Source organism: Petaurus breviceps, unplaced genomic scaffold (genome assembly GCF_028583685.1).
Source record: "Petaurus breviceps papuanus isolate PSGF00001 unplaced genomic scaffold, PetGlider_PUasm1.0 188, whole genome shotgun sequence".
Taxonomy (NCBI): Eukaryota; Metazoa; Chordata; class Mammalia; order Diprotodontia; family Petauridae; genus Petaurus; species Petaurus breviceps.
In genome coordinates, this window is record NW_027185804.1 from 33143069 (window position 1) to 33164440 (window position 21372).

Sequence of the window (21372 nt, forward strand, 5' to 3'; positions counted from 1 at the left end):
GGAGGACCAGTCGTTGAGCATTCTAGGCAGCACATTTCACTCAGTCATTCAAGGAGCTTTCCCAGTCTCAGCAGCCCACAGGAGCACCTGGGCTCTGTGAGAGGCCCAGGCTGAGATCATCACCTGTCAGGAGTATTGAAGAGGAAGTTCATGAACTGACATCTCTGAGAACTCATCTACTGGACCTCTCTCCTTTTTGGAAAGTGGAGTTTCAGGTCACGTCAGCAGCTTGTCAGCACTCACTATGTACCTGGAACTGGGGATGTAAAGGAAAACAAAAGCCATCATGACGGAGATAGCGTGAAAACAGCCATGTTCACAAGAGATAAATCTGAGCCAGTCAGCAGAGGGGAGGGCGCTGGCATTAAGAGGGGTTTGAAGAAGAAGCTTAAGGTGCTTAGTGGGTGAATCTGAAAGGATAAAGCAGCTTTAAAACCTTGGACTCAACTGAACTTTGGAAGAAAATGGAGATACTAAAAGGCAGAGGTAAGAAGAGAACACATTCCAGGTGCGAAGGACAGCCTTCAGAAAGCCACAGACAGACTGTTGTATATGACAGCTGTACCTGAGATGGCATTGGCATGCTTTTCTGCTTTGCAGATGACACCAAGCTGGTCAGGGACCAACATGGGCAGCCATTGGGCCAAATTTGAATAAGATGGAGTTCAGTAGAGTGAAATGAAGTCTTATACTCACAGGTACAATATTGGAGAGGCAAAGCAATTTGTTGAATTGCATTGGAAATGCTTAAAATATTTTTGTGGGTGGAGAAAACCACGGAGTCTAAAAGTGTGGATTGTAGTGTACTTGGCAAGTTCTCTGTTAGTTGTTCTTGTGATATGGTGGCCAAGAAAGTGAATACAGTCTTGTGATGTACTCAGAGAAATGAAATTTCACTAAGAATAAAGGGACAGTGAGTAGTCCTGCCTCACTCTGCTGTCTTCAGGCCCCATCTGGGTTTGGCCCAGATTTTTGGGTGTCTCATTTCAGGAAGGACATTGCTAAACTGGCCAGTATCTCAAGGAAGGCAGCAAAAAGACTGCCTTTTGAGGTCATGCTTTATAAAGGTCAAGTGAAAGACTTGGGTGGATTTAGTCTAGAGAAGTATTAAGGGACAGCCACATGATAGTTCTCTACAAGTATTTGATGTGGAAGGGCACACTAGGCTTGCCATTCTTGACCCCAGAGGACAGAACTGGGAACAATGGGTAAAAAGTGGGGAAGAGACAACTTTAGACTTGATTTGAGGCCATCCTCAAAAGTGGAATGAGCTGCCTTGGCCAGTAATGGACTTTCTTTCTTTGGAGATCAAAGCCTAGAAACCCCAAGTTAGGGAGAAGATTCTTTATTCAGCTGTAGATGAGACTAGAATCCAGATGGTCTCTGCCGTCCCTTTCCAGGGCTGAGGTTCTGTGACTTTGTGTTGTCTTTTTGAGACTTTGACATTTCTTGCCTGTACATCAACCTTTCTGGATGTGGTTCCTCATCTGTAAAACGGGGGAGCAGCTCCCTAAATGACTTAGACTTTCCATTGCAGTTTAAAATCTGTGATTCTGTGGCTTTTGACCTACATCCTATTAGTGAAGTACAAACCATAGTGAGCTACAGTGAACTTTCCTCTCAGACTTAAAGGGCTAACCTCAAAAGTCTCCCTTTTTCCTCTGCTTTTTATATAACTCCTGTTTTCCTGGAGCTATGAGACATATAAGAAATATTTAACTTTCAAGCCTCTGTTTGAAAGCAAGATGCAGCACAAGGTGAACTCCCTTGGAACATCAAAAGGTTTAAGTAGATGGAGCTCCGTTGAAAAGCACAGCTCTACCCAAAGTGAAGAGTTTCGAGAAACTGAATAAAATAAATGGCCTTGTTGTAGAAGAAAATAGTCAAATAGAGGCTGTCGAGAAGGTCATCCCCAAGAGAGTCAGCCTTGAAAATGGCCCGTGTCACAAGGGCTTAAGAAAGGACTGATGAGTAAAATTGACCAGATCATTCAGTTTGTTGATTTAACAAGTAGCACTTTTAACTTATGGTTTGACATATACAGTATATACCTGGAAAAGTTAAATTCCTACCTCAGTTTCACTCAGGCACATCTCCTCATCCCAGATCAAGCCACTGCTACAGCTGTTGGGTATTTTGTATTCTAGTACATCCCTCTGGACTATCCCGTGACTCACCTGAGAATGGAAAACACATCATGGCTAAACTTGTCTTTCTCCCTATGCTGCATATATACACATGCATATATGCATACAGGAGGTGCTCTAGGAATGGAAAACCATGAATGAGGACTTGAGGCCGCTAGGTAGCACAGTCTATATAGTTCTGGGTCTGGCATCAGAAGCCCCCGATTTCAGATTCAGCCTAAGAAATTTCTTGTTAACATGACGTTGGTTAGACAAGTCACTTGATCTGTTTACCTCAGTTTCCTCAAGTGTAATAATGTGGATAATAATATGATCTGTGTTCCAGGATTGTTGTGAGGATGAGATGAGATAAGATTTGTAAAACTCTTAGTACCATGCCTGGCACATAGTAGGTAGGCACTATATAAATGTTGCTACTTTATAGTTATTACCATCAAACAATATCCATTCTTTTTATATTTCTACTTTTCTAGTGAATTTGATTATGGTTTAAGTCAGAGTTGTGCTGGTACTGAATCACTAAAATTATCTTAAATTTTTTACAGAAAAATGTTCATTCCACAAGGTTTGTGACTTATTTCTGTGAACATGTTCTGCCAAACCTCAGCTCCTTGACTACTCCAGTGGAAGGCCTTGATATACAGCTAGAGGTAAATTAAATTTCTCTCCTTACTAATGAAATATATTCTGATTTTATTAGTGGCTTTAATTTAAAATTATTTATAATTACATTTACATAAGAACATAGTTTTCAATATTTACCAGAATGATTTAGACATCTTGGTTAATCAGAAGTTTCCTAGGTCACAAAGTAGCATAATTTAGTACATAGAGAAGCTTCATACAGTGTTATCAGGCAGTTAGCATCTAATAGTGGAAAAGCACTGTCTGTATTTGTGGTGATTCTGCAATAACATGTAATGCATAATAAATCACTTTAACTTTATAGTAACCAGAATAACAAATAATTCACCATCATGGACTATTAAGGGAGTATGATCCAATGAGTAGAGAGCTGGCCTCAGAACCAGGAAAATCTAGGTTCTAGTCTTAGCTTTTTTTTTTTCTTTTATGGAGGGCATTTGGGGTTAAGTGACTTGCCCAAAGTCACACAGCTAGTAAGTGTGTCGAGTGTCTCAGGCCAGACTTGACCCCAGGTCCTCCTGACTCCCAGAGCTGGTTCTCTATCCACTGCGCCACGTAGCCGCCCCTCTAGTCTTATCTTTGACACGCACTGGCCTGTGTGACCTGGGCACATTTCTTATCCTCTCAGTGCTCTAAGTACCCTTCTAAGGTACACACTGGCATTTGTTCTCCTAGGAATTGCCTATGCCAGTTAAACCCCAAGTCCAGTTAATATCCTGGTGTTTTAGGCTTAAAATTTGTTAATGCGTTTTTCAGTGTGTTTTTAGGCATTTAATAGTATTTAGCACTATGTTTTTATAGCTCATGTGTGACTCTCATCATAGCTACAGATCAGAAAAGCGTTTTTCTCTTAGGAATTGGCTACAAGTAGTTTTTGAAGTACAAGTACTATTGCACTATCATAATGGTACCACAAGCACTGTTTCAATAAAGTCCTCTGGTGACTTGTGTTGTGGAAGCAGCCTAGAGTTCTCTTAAGATTGTACCATAGGACCCTGTTGATATCTCTTGAGGGCCCACCAGCCAGTGTGGCAAAGTCCAGACTTCCTTTTCAGCAACCAGCCCATCAGGCAATAGGCATTTAATCAGGGACCAAAAAGTTAGCCACTGGCTGATGCATTTGGTGGCAACTGCAACTTGTAAAACTCCTGCTAAGATATAGGGGAAGGAAGGTGCTCCTCCTGATGAAAGCTTTTCAAACATTGAAAGTATTAATTAGTGCCGTAACTGTTGCATGATTCTTCAGGACTGAAAAACTCGCATCTCTTTTTTACATGAACAGTTCTGCTGCATTGTAGCCCAAGGGTGCTGGTCTAATGAATGGGTGTAGAGAAATCATACATAAAACGCTGAGATCAGTAATTAGAGGCAAGTTTAAAGAATAAAATTGTATTGATAATAATAGTAACAAACATCTGTTCAGTTAGATACTTCTGTAACTTCTCTCATTTACATTTAATTGTAAGGACATTTGCTTAAGCTTAAAGACTTAAATGTGCCTGATTTTTGTGCACTACCTTTTAAAAATTGTTTTGATTGATTTCTCCTTAAATCCTTCCCCTCCTTCCTAAAGAGTATTCCTTTATCACAAAGAATTTCATTTATTTATGTTAATAAAAGGAGGAATAAGACAGGGTAGAGAAACCTACCATCATCTGGCTATTGTGCCATTTATATCCCTTTACTTTTTATTTCCCATTACATAAATGACAGTGAGTAGACTTTTCTTAAATTGATGTGTCCAGCATCAACAGATTTTAGAATGACAGGATATCAACCTATTTAGAAATAATCATGACCCATCTAAGGACATTAATGAAACTATAAAGACAAATAAAGAGAAACCTAAAGAATTGGAAGAAGATTAAGTGATTGCAAATGATTATTATACTACAGATGGTGGGGTTTTCCATCAACAAGCATTTATTACCTACTATGTTCAGGCAAAGTATTTCAAAGTTGATTTATGTATTTAATATAGTACCAATCCAGATATCATGGTGGGTTTTTAAAGTAAATTATAATGAAATTTAAAATAAAATATGGGCAGTGTGGTCTAATGCCCTCTAACTTTAAAACATTACAAAGCAGTAATCATCCAGGGGAGTTGTCTCATCTGGGAGTTTCCTCCACCAATTAAATCACAAGTCCAGTCTCCATCCTGTTTTATATCACCCTTTCTGAATATATCCTTCCCCTCCCCAGAGAGCTATCTTTTGCAACAAAGACTTATAAAAGGAGGGGGGAACAGAGAGAGAAAGGAGTTCAGTAGAACAATGAGCACATAGGCTCCTACCCATCGAACTGTCAAAAACACAGAAAATTCAGTGTTGTTTTTGGAGAAACTTTCATTGCAAACTAATAGAGTCTTTTTATAAAGCAATCTGACAAAACACCTTAGAAGTTACAAAATAAGCATGCCCTTTGACTCATTTCCAGGGTTTGGGTTACTTGGATTATTTTTTCTTAGTATAGGAATTTTTAAAAAGTTTTTTGTGTCTTGGAACCCTTCTCTGAATAATACTTTTAGATGCATAAAGTATAATATGCAGGATTACAAAGAAGCCTGATTATATTCAAAGTGTTTTTAAAAAAACAGTCATGGACCCCAGATTAAAAACCCCCTCTGCGCCTTTGCACATTGGGAATAGGTTCAAGGAGTTTTCAGATTATACCCTTAGAACCTGATCAACCCCAAAGAGAACTATTTCATTCAACAATTTTTAACAGAAACAATATTTGTAATTGCAAAGCAATTTCATACTACCAGATGTCTTAATTATAGTATGTAAATGTAATGCTGTAATGTAATTAGATCAATAGGTATGAGGTACATACAGCAATCTAAAAAGATATTTATGAAAGAGTACAAAGCAAAAGACAAACAGAAAGTTCTCGTTAAAAGATTCACCGCAGAAGAGAAAAAGTAAACAGTGTCTTGGTGAATTCTTAGAAGAACTAACCGAAAAATTAAGACTTTTATACTTTCCTATTTGTTTAAATTCAGAGTTACAAAGCAAATTTAATGTGTTGGTAATTAATATTGTTTATATTCTTATTTGAACAATTGGTGAATATGAATTATAACCAAGTATTTGGATTCTTATTTAACAATGAAATATTTGTTTTAGGTTTTGAAACTACTTGCAGAGATGAGTTCATTCTGTGGTGACATGGAAAAATTAGAAACAAATTTGAAGAAACTATTTGATAAATTGTTGGTAAGAAAGAACTCTTTTTTTCCCTTGTTAATATGCAACTAAAATTGAAAATATATCAGTTTCAAACTGAATATTCTCTTAACTACCAGAATGCAATTTAACTAAAGGATTTCCTAATTGCTACTTTTATTCCTGAACTGCAGTTTTCAATAGTGTCATTTTTTTAAAGCAGTTTTGCTTTGCTTTTAGGATAGTAAAACAGGTTGAAAAAAACTTCATGGGGGATTTTAAAAAATAGTCTTGGCTATTATTGCCATTCTTTTCTTTAATTGGCTTACAAGAATGGTATCACATCCTCATCCTTACTTCTTTATCAAAAATAGTATCATGTTGTTGATGTTTGCCTTCAAGAAGTAGTTCAGACCCTTCTGGGAATGTTGGATGGTCCTAAAATTGGTTAGTTTGAACCTTCAGGGCTGACTTGCCTTACTGGGATAGTGCCAGGTTGGATATCAGTGGTACTACACCACCATTTAGCAACCAGAAAAGAAATTCTTGATTCACATTCAACCTTCCTGCGTTGATACCTCAATGGAACAGTAACCTCGATCACAAAGGGTCCTCCCACCAATGGTGTGGCTTGTACCTCCTCAGTCTTTTCGCAGCTAGGGCTGTTCTTATTTGAATCTTCCCATGAATCTCCTATAAAAGATCTATTCCCTGTGCATAAGAGACCTTTCTTGGAGTCTTATCTTTTCATAGGAAAACCATTTTTGTTTAATGACAGTTTCAGACTTGGTCTGAGTGCCACATAATGAATAGACCCCAGAGTTATAAATTAAGTTTTGTAACTGTGAATAGTCATACATGAAAAGTAAGGACTTTTTTTAGAATAGAAAATACCTGAAGCTTTGGTGACCACTTATCATTCTGCAAGAGATTGGCTAGTATATTGGAAGAATCTCAGTGGGGTTCTGGTTTCTTGTCATTTTTTCACCAACAGTGCTAATAGACATCCCTGGTTTCTCATTCATGTATTTCCAATTAAAAGTGTAAAAAGAGCAGATAGTCCCATGTGAAAATGTGCCCTTTTTCTCACTTTTATCTATCAGGAATACATGCCACTCCCTCCAGAAGAAGCAGAAAATGGGGAGAATGCTGGCAATGAAGAGCCCAAGTTGCAGTTCAGCTATGTAGAGTGTTTGTTGTACAGTTTTCACCAGCTGGGCCGAAAACTTCCAGATTTCTTGACAGCTAAGCTGAATGCAGAAAAACTGAAAGACTTCAAAATCAGGTGATGTATGACTGAAGGGATCCAACCCTTGGGGAGCAGGGGAATTAGCCTTTACTTAATCTCTGAAAAGAACAGCTTCTTATTTCATGCCAACGCTAGGTAACTGCTGTTTTGGTTTTCAGATAGGAAAAAAGCAAATGTCACCAACTATATTCCAGTGAGCATGCCAGTCTATTCTAGGCATACTGAACAGCTAAAAGAGACTGGACAGACCCCAGAGAATCAACAGGGCTTCCCAGAGCAAGTCAGAGCAGAATAGCCTAAAGCCCAGGGCCAGCAAGGCTATCAGATAGATGTGTGAACGGGGAATGTGCCTAGCTAGGCTAGCTTGCCTAGATATCAGTAAAAGACATGACAGGAACTAATTTATTACTCTCAGGGACAAGATAGGGTGATGTGACCTAGGCAGTAGTATGGTTAGATCAGGGGTCAACAGGGCATATGGGAAAGACAGGGAGGTTTTGGTGCACTGCAGGTTACCCAACATTAGTGGTGAGATTAAGGCAGGCCAGAAATCAAATACAGATGGACTTTGTATTAAAGGAAATTTGAAGGCCAGAGACTAGAAGAATAACATTTCTGCTGCCCTCTGCCCCAATCTAGTGACATCTGGGATATTTTCATTTCTGGGTACCCATGTATTCAAAAGGGCATTGAGAGACATGGGAGTTTATCAAATGATGTTCTGTGAACCCACCAAGGGCCTGAGATCAAGTGCTGCCTTTGACACATATTGACTTTATAACTGGGCAGATCACTCAACCTTGCAAGGCCCCATACAACTCTCTGAATCTTAAAGTTGCAGAAAAGGTGGTGACCTGCATTGGTAGAAAGGAGTTACCTATTCCCAGTGGGCCCACAAGTCCACTCTCTTTACCTGATTGAACTAACTGGTCTTTGGGGTTCCCTCTGACTTTTGAGAGTCTACAATTCATTGACTTAGCATTTCTGCTTCAGCAGACTTTATTGAAATTTCTTCCTAAAGATACTTAAATTTGTTGTTAAAAGCCAGGAGTTAACTGAATGAACATCAAGGCATCTTAAATCAGTTAGAAATCAAATCACCATTTCACAAAGCTTTTCTGAATTTTGCTTGATCTGTTGCAGAGGTGTCAAACTCAAATAAAAGGATCTCTACAGGCACATACTGACTTAGAAAACCACAAATTAACTTTACACTATGTTGTATTGTTGTATTGGATTAAAAATTTTTTTTTTTTTTTTTATTAATTATTTTCCATTTGCATTTTTAATCTAATTTGGGCCCCGTTTCAGGCTTCTGTCCCTGAGAGTTGACATCTCTCATGCACTGGCCTCTTTATCCCTGTGTAACAAAGGAAGGAAACTTATTTTTTAGGACCCAGAACTAAGCTAAAGTTTTTGGTTGTATATCAATCACATTACCCAAATGGATAGAAATTATTTGTTCTGATTCCTTGGGTTTTAAATACTGTATGGGCTTTCTTTGTTTAGTAGTTAATTTAAAAATTGATTTGTAAATGTCCTCAGGTACCATGAATTAACAATCATCTCTTTGTGTTAGGCTGCAGTACTTTGCCCGAGGTTTACAAGTTTATATCAGACAACTTCGTTTGGCTCTCCAGGGGAAAACAGGTGAAGCCTTAAAAACAGAAGAGGTAAGAATGCTAAGCACCTTCCTGTGAAGGAAGCTGCAACTCTAATAGAACAACCCTCTTTTAAACTATGGCTTCAGTCAGTAGCTGAATGTGTGTAGATAGCTCATTCTTTATTGACATTTTTTCAGATAGACTTTATTTGGGCCAATAAAAAAGAGCCCAGTAAACCCTACCACAATTTTGCCTTAGTCCAAGAAATGATGTTAGAAGATGGTTGGAATCTCATGAAATTAAAAATGAGTTTCTCCTTTTCTGAATGGCATAATAGAAGGTTATATAGTAATTATTCATGCCATTCCTGCCAGATATTCTCTTTGACACTTCTAATGAGCCCGGATATTTTGTTGAAATACAGTTTGATTGATATTTTGATATATTAAGTAACTATTAATAGTAACATTAATTACATTATTATTCTGATCTTGTTCAACCTGAATATTTGGAAGAATAATAACAGGGTGTATAAATGCCGTGTGATAAAATCTAGTTTTTATGATCATTTTGAAAATAAACTCACATTGCACATTTAAGCTTCCATCTCTCAAAATTGATAATCATATGTAAAGTAAAGCTGTTGATGTAAAATAATATAGATTATTCTCTTTTATAGTCCTTTTTCAGTAGAGGGGGGAGAATTTCAAATAGACTGTTTGAATAAGTGTTCTTAAAAATTGGCTTACCAAGAACAGTCCCTGTGCTGCTGCCCACCCCAGGCCCTCTCCCCATCCAGCGTGATTCACATTCACCTTTCACCAAAGCCCTTGACAACAGACGTTTGGGTTCTTGCTTTTGTTTGCCATGCATATAGTAGATGCTTAATGTATGAATTTTGTGTGGAGAGATTAGACTGTTAATACACATCAGAGGAGTTTGCTCAACCAGACTCTCCAGTTATATTGTAGTTTTAGCCACTTAATAGTCTACACTTTTGCCACAGTTGTACCTTATTGCCACAGAAATGGGACAAAAGGTTTAGGGGGTGTTTCTGTCTTTCAATAAAATCATAATTGATTTTTGCCAATTCTTAAGAGCCTTGTTTCACTTACTTTAGATCTAAATTGTAAATCAGGCTTTATTGATCAAGTCAGTCAAGGTAAAAAGAAGGATCTTAATCTCTGATGCCACCATGAAAGTTCAGTGGGGTAGAACTGACTATATGGTTGTTCATTGAGTGCCAAGGAATATAAGTAAACCTCTATAGATTTAAACCAAGGAATTCCCTCATTGTAGCAGTTGTTCTGAAAGATGAATACGATTATTAGTATGTTATTTCTGAACTAAAATACATAAAGGCAGATATTAGAATTGTTACTTACATTGTTTTCCTTTTACAGAACAAAATTAAAGTTGTTGCTTTGAAAATAACAAACAACATCAATGTTTTAATCAAGGTAATTCTTCCCCTTTTTCCTCCATCCTTTCTTCTGTTCATATTTTTGTTGATACCTGCTAAGGTTAGATGTTGTCATTTTGAATAATGAAAAAAAGCCCAGGTGCATAAAAACATTATGTATATGGTGCCTACAATATATATAGCACATTCTTCATAGATATCGTGTACCTAAGTGATGTAAAAATAACATCCTTATTTTACAGTCTCATGTGAAACTAAAGGCTCATGTCATTTACAGAAAGTCACAGTAATCAAATCTTTTAAATCAGTTACTTATTATTCCCATTTTACAGATAAGAAAACGGAGACTAAGTGCAGGTGCAGAGGCTTGACCTTGGTCAAGTAGTAAGTGGCAGAGCGAGTCCTCAAACCTGAATTTTCCATTTCTGAACTCCCATCACCATATTTGACCACTAGTTTTGCTAACCAGAGAGATCAAGATGCCTATTCTGTACTCACCCATTTTCCTCCCACGGAAACACATCTAAATCAGCCTTTCCTTCATGCCTTTCTGTGGAGTAGGCCTCAGTTGATTGACTTTGTTTCTCTGAACCACAATGGACTTTTCTTTCCTAATCAGTTCTTCAGAATAGCTTAAAGATTCCAGTTATCCACCAAGCTCTGGCTTTGTCTTTTCTAGGGAACAACTCTCCTGTCTAGGCAGCTCTCCTTTCTTCCCTTTCTATCTCAACACTCGTATTTCTGGTTCAGTGGATGAGAACCCCATATGATTGCATCCCACATTACAAGAAAATGAGGAAAGAGCTAAAAATCTATTTACAAGTGAATTTACAAGAATCATCTTTTTAAGTTAGTAGTTTAAAATAATGTTTTCATGTCCATTGTATCCATGACTGGTATAAATGATACCCATTTTTGCTGGTTATTACATATACTTAGTATGTTAAACCTTGAGCTTTTTTCCTTTATATTAGCATCAAAAATGCTTCTAGTAGCAGTTAAACAATAAGTCATTGTTTTTAGATGTTACACCCAAAAAAAGGCTTCAGCATCTAGGTGGTGTTTTTGTCACCAAAAATTGTGGTGTAAAATTGGGGCGAATCTGGGGACCTAATGTCTTTTAACAATTTTATTAAATGCTTTATCATAAACAGTATTACGCAGCAAGAGGCAGGATGAACTAGCGTGCCGTCCCTGGCATCATTAGGCCTGGTGCCCAACTCTGACATGTAGGGATCCCTTGGTACACCAGGCAGTTTCTTCTTGGAGAGATCATGAAATCCCTCCTGTTGAATATATTGTGAGCCACAGTTGGTGCTGGTAGATTTTCCTGCCACCCTGTTTTGGTGTGTTGTTTTTTAAACCTGTGTTATAATGAAGGCCCCTGAATGAGAGAAAAAGTCGATTAGTAGACATTCATTCAGTGCCTGTTATGTCAGCACTGTTAAGCACTAGTGGTGTAAAGGAGGCGAAAGACAGTCTCTGCCCTCAGGGGGCTCACAATCTTATGGAGAAGGATATATTCAGAAAGGAAGGGGGCAGAAAAGAAAAAAAAAGCTTCCATAAAAGTTTTAAATAATTAACTTCATTTCCTCAAAGTATCATCCTCTTCAGTCCCCAGCAGGATTCTCCTTGTTCTCCAGTATATTGTCATTGGTCTTGTTCCTGCTGAAGCACCTTAGTAAAGGTCATGTTTCATAGAGAAGTGTATATTCATAGGCTACGTTGTGTGAAGGTCTAGGGGCTGCTCATCATTCTGAAGCCTGAAGCAGTGGCCTAGAAACCATTACTTATGCCTTTAGCCTTGAGCTCCATGCACTTGTTAGGCACACTTTATAAAGAAAACCATCCACTTTCTCAGTTGCTGAAAGGCAGTGTGATGCAGTGTGTAAAATAGTGGGCTTGTAGGTAGGAGGACTTAGGTTCAAATCCTGCCACAGATATTTTCCTTCCCCCGACCATGGAAAAGTTGCCCTCTGATTCCATTTCCTTCTCTGTAAAATGAGGGCATTTGGACCAGATGACTTTTAAGGCTCCTTCTAACTTGCCTGCTCACATGACCTTTCTCTTGAATACTTTCATTTTCAGGCCATATTTCAGTCATTTGCTTAACAATTTTTCAGGGTTTAACAACCTTGTCAAGAATTCTCTTTTTAAAAGAGATAATAGGTGAAAGAACAAAATCTGTGTTTTAACTCTTGCTTTAACACTCGTTGCCTGTGTGCCTCTGTAAGCCATCTTGGTTTTTTCATTTGTAAAGCCACATAGTGTCTATGTGACTCTTCTTAATTCACACAGGACTCTTTTTCGGAAAATTTTAAAACATCGATTCTGCATAATTGTGAGCTAATGCTGTAGTTGCCATTCAAGAAACATGGGGGAATTCTGGTTTCTGATTTCTCTGCATTCCTTGGAGGGTTTGTATTTATTTTGGAAATTGACTTGCATTGAAGAATTGTCCATCCATTTTATCTTTTCAGGATCTGTTTCACATTCCTCCTTCTTACAAGAGCACAGTGACATTGTCTTGGAAACCTGTACAGAAGGCTGAGATGGGGTAAGGAAAGTCATTAGGGTTATTAAGATGCTCTCTTTCTGAACGTGTCAAAATAGGATGCTTAAGTATTCTTAGAAGTGAGTCTAAAATGCCTAGTTAAATTGTAGTATTCATAAAACAGATTTCTGTAGAATAAATTCCTGATATTTAGTTTTAAGAATTGTATTTCTGGGGTGGCCAGGTAGCACAGCGAGTAAGAGCACTGGCTCCAGTGTTGGAATGACCTGGAGATCGAATCCGGGGCTCAGACACTTAGCAACCACCCAGAAACACCTGGCCGTGTAACCTTGAGCAAGTTACTTAACCCCAATTGCTTAGGGGCGGCCAGGTGGCTCAGCAAGTAAGAGCACCGGCTCCAGTGTCGGGATGACCTGGATCAAATCTGGGCTCAGATACTCAGCACCACACCCAGAAATAACTGGCCGTGTAACCTTGAGCAAGTTACTTAACCCCGATTGCTTTAAAAAAAAAGAATTGTATTTCTTTGGCATTAAGTAGGTTTTAATTTATTTTGCAGATCGGTAAATGTCCTTGAAAGAATATTGCACAATAATATTAGAGGCAGCTAAATGGCAGGATGAATAGAACATTAAACCTGGAATCAGGAAGACCTGAGTTCAAATCCAAACACTTACTGTGTAACACTAAGCAATTCACTTAACTTCTGTTTGCCTGTTTATTCATGTTAAAATGGGGACAATAACAGGCCCTACCGTGTTTCCCCGATAATATGACACTGTCTTATTAAATTTTTTTGGAAAGAAAAACACCAGAGGGCTTATTTTCAGGGGAGGGCTTATGTTGTCCTGCCTCAGCTCTCCTCCGCAGCACTGCTCTCAATGGGGCCAGCAAGCAAATCACTGGGGAAGAACAGGATGACGCGCTCACTGCTGCAGCTCTGATTGGATGCAGTTCGGAGCGCGGTATGCGTTTCAACGGGGGGGGGGTGCATACAGAGGGTACCGTAATGTAGCGTGTAGCGCAGGGGATCACCTTCACTACAGTAGCAATCTCAATAGGGCTTATTTTAGAGGAATCTTACACAGTAAGGGGAGGGCTTATTTTCGGGATAGGTCTTATTATTGGGAAACACGGTACCTCCCAAGGTCGTTGTGAGGATCAAATGAGATCAGATTAATAAAGCCGCCCTTAGAGTATGTGGCACAGAGGAGGCCCACTCTTTAAATTCTCATTTCTTCTCTGTCCTTTAATGTTGCTGATATCATATATTTACATCCTTCACAAGGCGTCTCATCACGTTTTTGCTGCACAACAAATACCGTCCCTGAGGTGGGCTGCAGCAGCTGGTGATGCTGTTCCCTAGGCAAGCAGTAGTATTATTGTAATGTACGTAACTAAACACAGCCTGGCTCAAAGATTCCAGAGTAAGCTTTAGGTCCTGTCCTCTCCTGGGTCTGTTGTTTGTGATGCTGGCTTCAGTGAAGTGTATCAGTGGATTAGGGGACAAAAGAATAGAACTTTTAAGTTTCTTTTTCTTTTTTTTTTTTTTTTGTTTTAAATCCTTTCCTTCTAGTCAAAAGAGGACAAATGAAGATACAACTTCAGGTTCACCACCCAAAAAAGCTGCAGCAGGACCAAAACGGGATGCTAGACAAATCTATAATCCTCCTAGTGGGAAATACAGCAGCAATCTGGGCAACTTTAATTATGGTGAGCGTTGGCGTTTGGGTGCAAGTAGCACGTGGAATTAGACAGAGCATAGCACTTAAAAGCAAGTGTCATATTTGGATATCCTGACCCAGATTCCCTCAGTGCCTCAGTGACTCCCTGGTTGTAACAGGCAACTTCCCACCCATTGGGATATAGTCTTAGATATGTTAAAGAATAGTTCAGGGAGTTACCACTTCATTAAACTGTTTTGGTGACAGTTACCAAAGGTGCCAACTTTAAAATCAAGGAGTAATTTAGGCACTGAGAGAATCTACCTTAATATACTGTATGCAGAGACTGGCAGGATGCAAGGTAGTATATTCCTTTTCACTTGGGGAGGGGAATGTTTAGATGGCAACATCCATTCCCTAGGATTCTTGGGGAGTGAGCGTTTTTGCTTTTAAGTGCGATTTATATGAACTGATTTGACATAGGGTAGCAGATAAAGAAAACTTATTTCTTCAGAGCAAGATCCTTTTTGTTTTCCCCTCAAGGTATTTCTTGAAGAATCGGGTGGCTAAGTATTTAATTTGTGGACCTCCCTGGCCTGACTTTGCCTTAGCTCCACTATGGGTTACCTTTGTAGCTCTTGCATTTCATGATTGGGAGGGAGGAGGGGGTCAAAGGTATTGTTATTTCTTTGGGATAGGGAACTCACAGTGTGGAAATTCTTACCAACACAAATCTGGACCAGCATTTCTTTGTAATGGGAGAGTTACCAGGAACCCTGGGAGTTTACATAACTTTCCCTTGATCTCACAACCTTAGATAGGGTGTGAGGAAGGACTTGAGCCCAGTTTTTTCTGACTTAAAAATCTGCCCATCGTCCAGTACATCACTGCCCCTCTGAAATGTGAGGCTTTCTTTAAAGCACTGTATGTTGAGGAGATGTGCAGTGGCAGCAGGTTGCAGATTTGTTTTTCTTTGAGGTTTGAACATTTCCCGAATATCTTTAGCCCACTTGTTCCACTCAAAGTAGTTCTTAATAAAGTATATATGAATAGATAAACATCTTAGTATACCCTTATTTTTCCCACCTGTTTTTCTTGCTCTTACCTTGGGGGTCTTTGTGTATATTGAATCCTATTATTTGATGTCATGAAACTGTTACATCTGTGCCCGCTGTATCTGTTTTGAAAGGCTAATGGTTTTTTGATGCCCATTCAATATAGAAGTCATTTTATAGTACCAAAAGTATTTCAATTTCTAATTACTTGTTGATGTTAGGCTAACTATTGTGTACAAATAAAGCAGCAGTGTGTATTACAACTTTATTATTGTATAGTAATAAAATAAAGGTCTGTCTTGTGCATCAGAGTGCATGCTCTACCTATTCTACACAAGGAATACACCGTTCCTGTAGTAGGGCTTACCTTCCAGTTCTGCACTCAGAACCAATGTTTCTTCCCTGTTTGCTGTACTATAAATTGCTGAACGAGAGCTAACTCATTGTTCGATTTTTCGTAGAGCAGAGAGGGGGCTTCAGGGGAAGTAGAGGTGGCCGAGGTTGGGGAGGACGAGGAAATCGTAGTCGGGGAAGACTCTACTGAATACATCACATTCTTCAACGCTGTCACAAGCTTAAAACACTCTTAAACTACCACTCATTGGGTTGCTGGGAATAGCCCTTTAAAGACTGCTGCCTTCAGGTAAAGACTTCAATGTTCTTTATACCTTTGTATGTCTGATCTACTTTTCTAATGGAATACAGACGTGTCCAAGAAAAAATTACAGCTGTATTTTTGGATGCTTTGTCAGCAAACTTGGGTTTTTGCAGTGTCTTCGGGGTTTATTCAGACTTGGAGGACCACAGTGTATGTGGTTTCTCTTAAAACATCTTGACAGTTTATATATTAACCAGAGAGCAGTTTGTGGCTAAAACATGTAATATGATGTAGAGTCTGATGGAAAGGATCCTTCATGAAGGCTCACATCAGCTATGATGTGTTACCGGCTTTCCTCTCCCCTCCATCTTCCTCCCACCCAATATATGGAGAAGAGTGTAATAGTCAATGTTCACATTTTTTTACTTTTCTTTCTTTTAACTGAGCTGCCATGCACTGATGCAGGCCTACTGATTTCTTTGTCATAAATGGAAAATATTTACCAGCTTTTTCTTAAAGACAAACATTGATTTAGTTAATCTCTGGGAATGACATTAATGGGGCAAAGTAAGTTGCTTTTATACTGCTTACATAACTCTTCTCCATGTGTTGTGATGCAAACTTGTTTGGAATATGGGGTTTTAATGTTCAGTATAAAAATATGTGTGTGCACATATATATATGCTGTGAAACTTGACTATACAAAAGAAATCAATAAAAAGTAGAAACACTCCAGGAATGGGTGGTCTGTGATGCAGTGATTGTCCTCTTTGGAGTAAGTTGGTCAACTTTTCTCCCATCAGTGAGGGGTTTTGAATCAGCTTGCACTTAACATTATTGTTATTTGAAAATGAAAACACATAAAGGCTACATATACAAAACAAACCATATAACCAAATACTAAATCTGACTTGAGAATAGCATCCTTCACAATGTGGGTGGTGTAATCTAGGATTCTGTTGACCAGAGCTTCCCTGAAAAAAAAATTACTTCAAGAGTGGATAATAGGGAAAAGATGCTTTCTTAGTTTTTCTTTGTCACTTTTGGAATTTTTAACTTCTCAGGTTAATCAAAATTCAAAGTAAATGCAGAATAAGTTATAGAACAGTGGATGAAGCAAATCTTAAATGCATCACCAGAAGTGATTTTGAGGAGTTTCAAATGTCATAGGTATTTTTGAATAGCATAGGCTTTTTCATATTTTTTGGTTCAGCAGTTAGTCTTCCCCTTCCCTAATTTTCACCCCCAAATCAAATGCCTAGATGATATTTCCTAGGTATTTTCATGTCTTTGTGGAGAATAGTTTGTGATTCCAATGCAGGTGTCTTCATTAATGTTCATTGTTGTGCTTTAGTAGTTATCACTGCATTGTGGGAAAAGTAAAGCCCCTTTGTTGGTACTACTGCACATTCTCATGGCAAAAAAAAATGTTTTTTAGGCTAGAATAATGATAACAAGTGAGCAGAGGTAATTGGTCAGTTTGGAGTGGTAGCAATAATACTCAAACATTCCATAAGCTTCTGAATTGAACCTGAGCTCATTTGGAATCTGGGCAAACATAGGAAAGGCCAGCTAGTCTGTCCATTTTGGATGTAGAAACTATTGGGGCTACATCTTTGTAAATTTGGACATTTTTATGCTTATTTTCCTCTTAGTTTGAAGTACATGTTTAAATTCTTAGAACTGAGCATAAGTGATTTTGCTCACTGAAGGTTGATGTTCGTTTGAGTGTCTTCCTCTCTATTCTCCTATACCACTGCTACTATTTCCCTACCCTTTAGTCCTTTCAGAGGCAATAGTGTATACTATAGGAGGGTTATTTTTGCTCCAAAATTGAGAATGAAAACTTCACACCTGTGATTATTTTCCCCTTTTTAAAGACACCTGTTTATCACCTTGTTCAAATGTAAATGTTCCCCTATGCTTTTGGAATAAATTCATTTTGTAATTTTGTTTGTGTCTCTGTGTTGTGATTTATGTTATCTTCAGATTCCATCCCTCTTCCCAGTACTGTTTGGTAATTTGCTTTGGGTGGCTAGATGCAGTTACATTGAGTCTTCATCAGTAATTTTTTTTTCCTAAAACAATCAGTGGGAAAATAACTTGGGAAGGTAGAAGAAGCCCATAAATTCCTCAGTCATTCAGATCAAGTGTCATTCTTAAGGAGGCCAACATTCATAGTGGCCAATATGCAGGCCACTGTCAGGGCAACTGTTACTTCCCAAAGTTTGGTCAGACGTGTACCTCTGCCACTGTATTTGTAAGCTTAAAAACAGAAGTAGAAGATTACAGACATCGTGGACCATTGGTTTGTGATAAATGAAGAGACGGTAGGGAGGAATGTTGCATATATATGAACCCAGGACAAAGGAGGAACTTGGCATAGAATGTGCCCACCCACTGTTGTAGGCACTGGGGATACGAAGAAAAGGCACTTGCCCTCTAGGAGCTGCCGTTCTAATGAGGAGGAAGGTATATGCATAAAAAAGTACATTAGGAGATAAACCTTCCTTTAGGAAATTTAAATAAATCCAGATTTCATTACATTATTCCCAAAATTGGCTCTGATGGGGGAATAGCCTCAAGCCATTGAATGTATTATATTCTCATTTCCCTGGCTGAGAATCCCAGTTTTCCTTCAAGACTCAATATAAGGGTCAACCCAGCCTTCCATGATCTCCCCAGTTAGAGTCATCCTGCCTCAAATTACCCTTCTTTTAAGGCCTGTGAATGTTATATTTCTACCATAGAACACAGAAGCTCCATATTGGCAGGAATTATGTAAATTTTGGTTTATGTAACCACAGCACAGAGCCCAGTGCTTTATACTGGATACACACCTAATTGGTATTCGTTGAATTTAATTAGTTATGGCCTCTCTCAGGAATACTGTCAGATATTGTCAACTACTTCTGAAAGCTCAATCAACACACAGTGGATGTACATTTGGTCATCAGTTGTGCAACCAGATGCTATATAGGTTTCCACACTGAGGCTTGGGTTTTCTATTTGCTTAGGTTACTTTTAATTCTGTGAAGTAATTTCGAAGAGTTTGAAACAAAACTTCCATAAAGGACATTGGAAACAAACTCAGACAAACTTTGGAGTAAGTCATACAGTTCTGGTTGTACAGTGCTAGGGAAGGCACAGAATAGAACGGCTAACTACAAAGGTGTGGCTGGAGTAGCTTCTGTATGAACCAAGGGGAAGAAAAAGTAATGATCTCCAGGTTGAGATGTGAAAGGAAATTATTAAATTAGGAAGAAAACAGCAATCAAGAGTGTGCTCCATTGAGATCCTCACAACCTCAAGGGAGAATGTGAGGGCAGGGCCTTAGCCTTGAACTGAGTGGGCAGTGTGGACCAGAGGCCCACCAGGCAGGCATGGCCAGCACCTCCACATCAATGGGAACATGGATCCATATGATAGTCAAATATTCAGGAAGCCCCCTAATACCAAGGTACACCCATCAGTTTCAAAGAAGTAGTTTAGAGGTAAACTATATAGTGATTTGTAAATATGGAAGTTGTTTCCCCAAGAAACTCTAGAGTTCAAGAAAGATAAGCATAAATTCATGGCTAAATCCATAAAGGATCATGAAACAGAAATTTGTCTTTTTTTTTTTTTTTTGGAGGATAGCTACCATGAATTTCCACAAAACATTCCTTGGTGAAACTATGTCGACTGCTGAGCTACTCCTTTCTGATCGCGGCAGTTCTTTGTCTCAGATTACCTGACCTGTTTTGAGCACAGTGTAGTAAATAGTTTTCAAGTCTAAAACGTTGGCACTCAGGTCACATAGTTCTCACTGGCCCCCAGGTAGCTCTCTAGCATTCTAAGCTGCAGAGCAGATAGTGATCTGTATTGGTTTAGGGAGTTTCCTTACTAAAGGTTCCTACCAACCAGGATTTTTTGTTTGTTTCATAAATACATAAGATTACAAAGAAAACCAATTATATTGAGATACATTTGTCAAGTTTTGTTGTCTGTTTTGTTTAATGTTCCTGGACCCTTGCTAAGCCAGTGAAATCACAGTTTGAGTGGGGGGGGGGAGGCACGGTGCAGAAGATGAAGACTTTTGTTTTCAGTTCCATTGGTCTCTCCTTTACCTCCATCTGAGGAAGTGCTTTTCTACCTTCAGGCTTACATTGCCTTCTTGGAGTTGCCCTAGCACTCCCACTATTTGTAGAACCTTCCTTCAGGGGTTTTGATTGGATTCAGCTTGAGGACCTAGAGGGCCACATGTGGCCTCAAGGCCACAGGTTCCAAACCTCTGCCTTATGCTTTAGGTGAAGCTGGCCCTGGTAGAGAAGTGTGTAATTCTGAAACCTTATTTTCCTGTTATCAAACCCTTAGTTTTATATCAAATATTTGAGATTAGAAGAAGGTACCTTGGAGGCTATCAGGTCCAGGCTTCTATTTCAGAGATAAGGACGTGCTAAATGATTTACCCAGGGTGACACAGTTAATAAACCTTAGACAGCATTTAAACTCAAGTTACAGGATCACAAAGCTGAAAGGGATATCAGAGGTCATCTAGTTTAACATGTACCTCCCCAAGGTCCCCCCTACAACATGCCGAACAAGGGGCTGGGCTATCAACTCCAGGGAGGTACTTTGCCATAGCACAAATCAAAAGAAGCTTTTCCTACACTCTGATGAATGGATGCAAAATGAAACGAGCAGAACCAGGAGAACATTGTACACGTTAATGGCAGCACTGTATGATGATCTACTGTGAATAGGTTACCTAGTCGCAGCAATATAATGATTCAAGACAGTTCGGAAGGACTTCTGGTGAAAGGTGCTGTTCATCTCCAGAGAAAATTGATGGAGCCTGAATGAAGATCGAAGATACTTTTTTTTTTGTCTGTTTTCTTTCAGTGACTTCTGATGGAAATGTGTTTTGCATGACCACACATGTATAACCTATGTCAAACTGTTTGCTTTCTCAGTTGGGAGGAGGGGAGGGAGGGAGAGAATTTGGAATTCAAAATTTGAAAAAAAAATGTTAAAATTGTTTTTACATGTAATTGAGGAAGAATAAAATACTAAGTTTTTTAAAAAAGCTTTTCCTTAACTTCAGTCCTAAAGCTGTCATGAACAACTTGTTCATGTTGCTACTTGTACCATTTTGAACCAAACAGGTCTAATCTTTCTTCCATTTGGCAGCCCTGAAAATAGCTTTTATGTACCCTAAATCTTGTCCAATCTAAACAAGCCCAGCTCCTTCAGTCAGTCCCCATATGGCATTATCTTGATCACACTTGTCCTCATCACCCTTGCTACTCCATAACTAATA

The 21372-nt window shown here is 38.8% G+C and overlaps 1 protein-coding gene across 3 annotated transcripts in view; it reads left to right on the plus strand.

Annotated features, from left to right (window-relative positions):
• API5 (apoptosis inhibitor 5) overlaps positions 1-18022 on the plus strand; it is a 35862-nt gene extending 17840 nt beyond the window's left edge. Inside the window, exons 7-14 of one of the 3 annotated variants that reach the window (XM_069091450.1) lie at positions 2693-2797; positions 5924-6013; positions 7066-7247; positions 8791-8884; positions 10219-10275; positions 12719-12795; positions 14330-14466; positions 15934-18022. In XM_069091450.1, coding sequence (XP_068947551.1) covers positions 2693-2797; positions 5924-6013; positions 7066-7247; positions 8791-8884; positions 10219-10275; positions 12719-12795; positions 14330-14466; positions 15934-16016 — 825 coding nt within the window. In that variant the 3' untranslated portion in view covers positions 16017-18022. Of the gene's footprint in view, positions 1-2692; positions 2798-5923; positions 6014-7065; positions 7248-8790; positions 8885-10218; positions 10276-12718; positions 12796-13312; positions 13454-14329; positions 14467-15933 lie in introns of those variants that run through there. The other 2 variants (XM_069091451.1, XM_069091452.1) reach the window with 2 other exon arrangements.
• The last annotated feature ends 3350 nt before the right edge of the window (positions 18023-21372 follow it).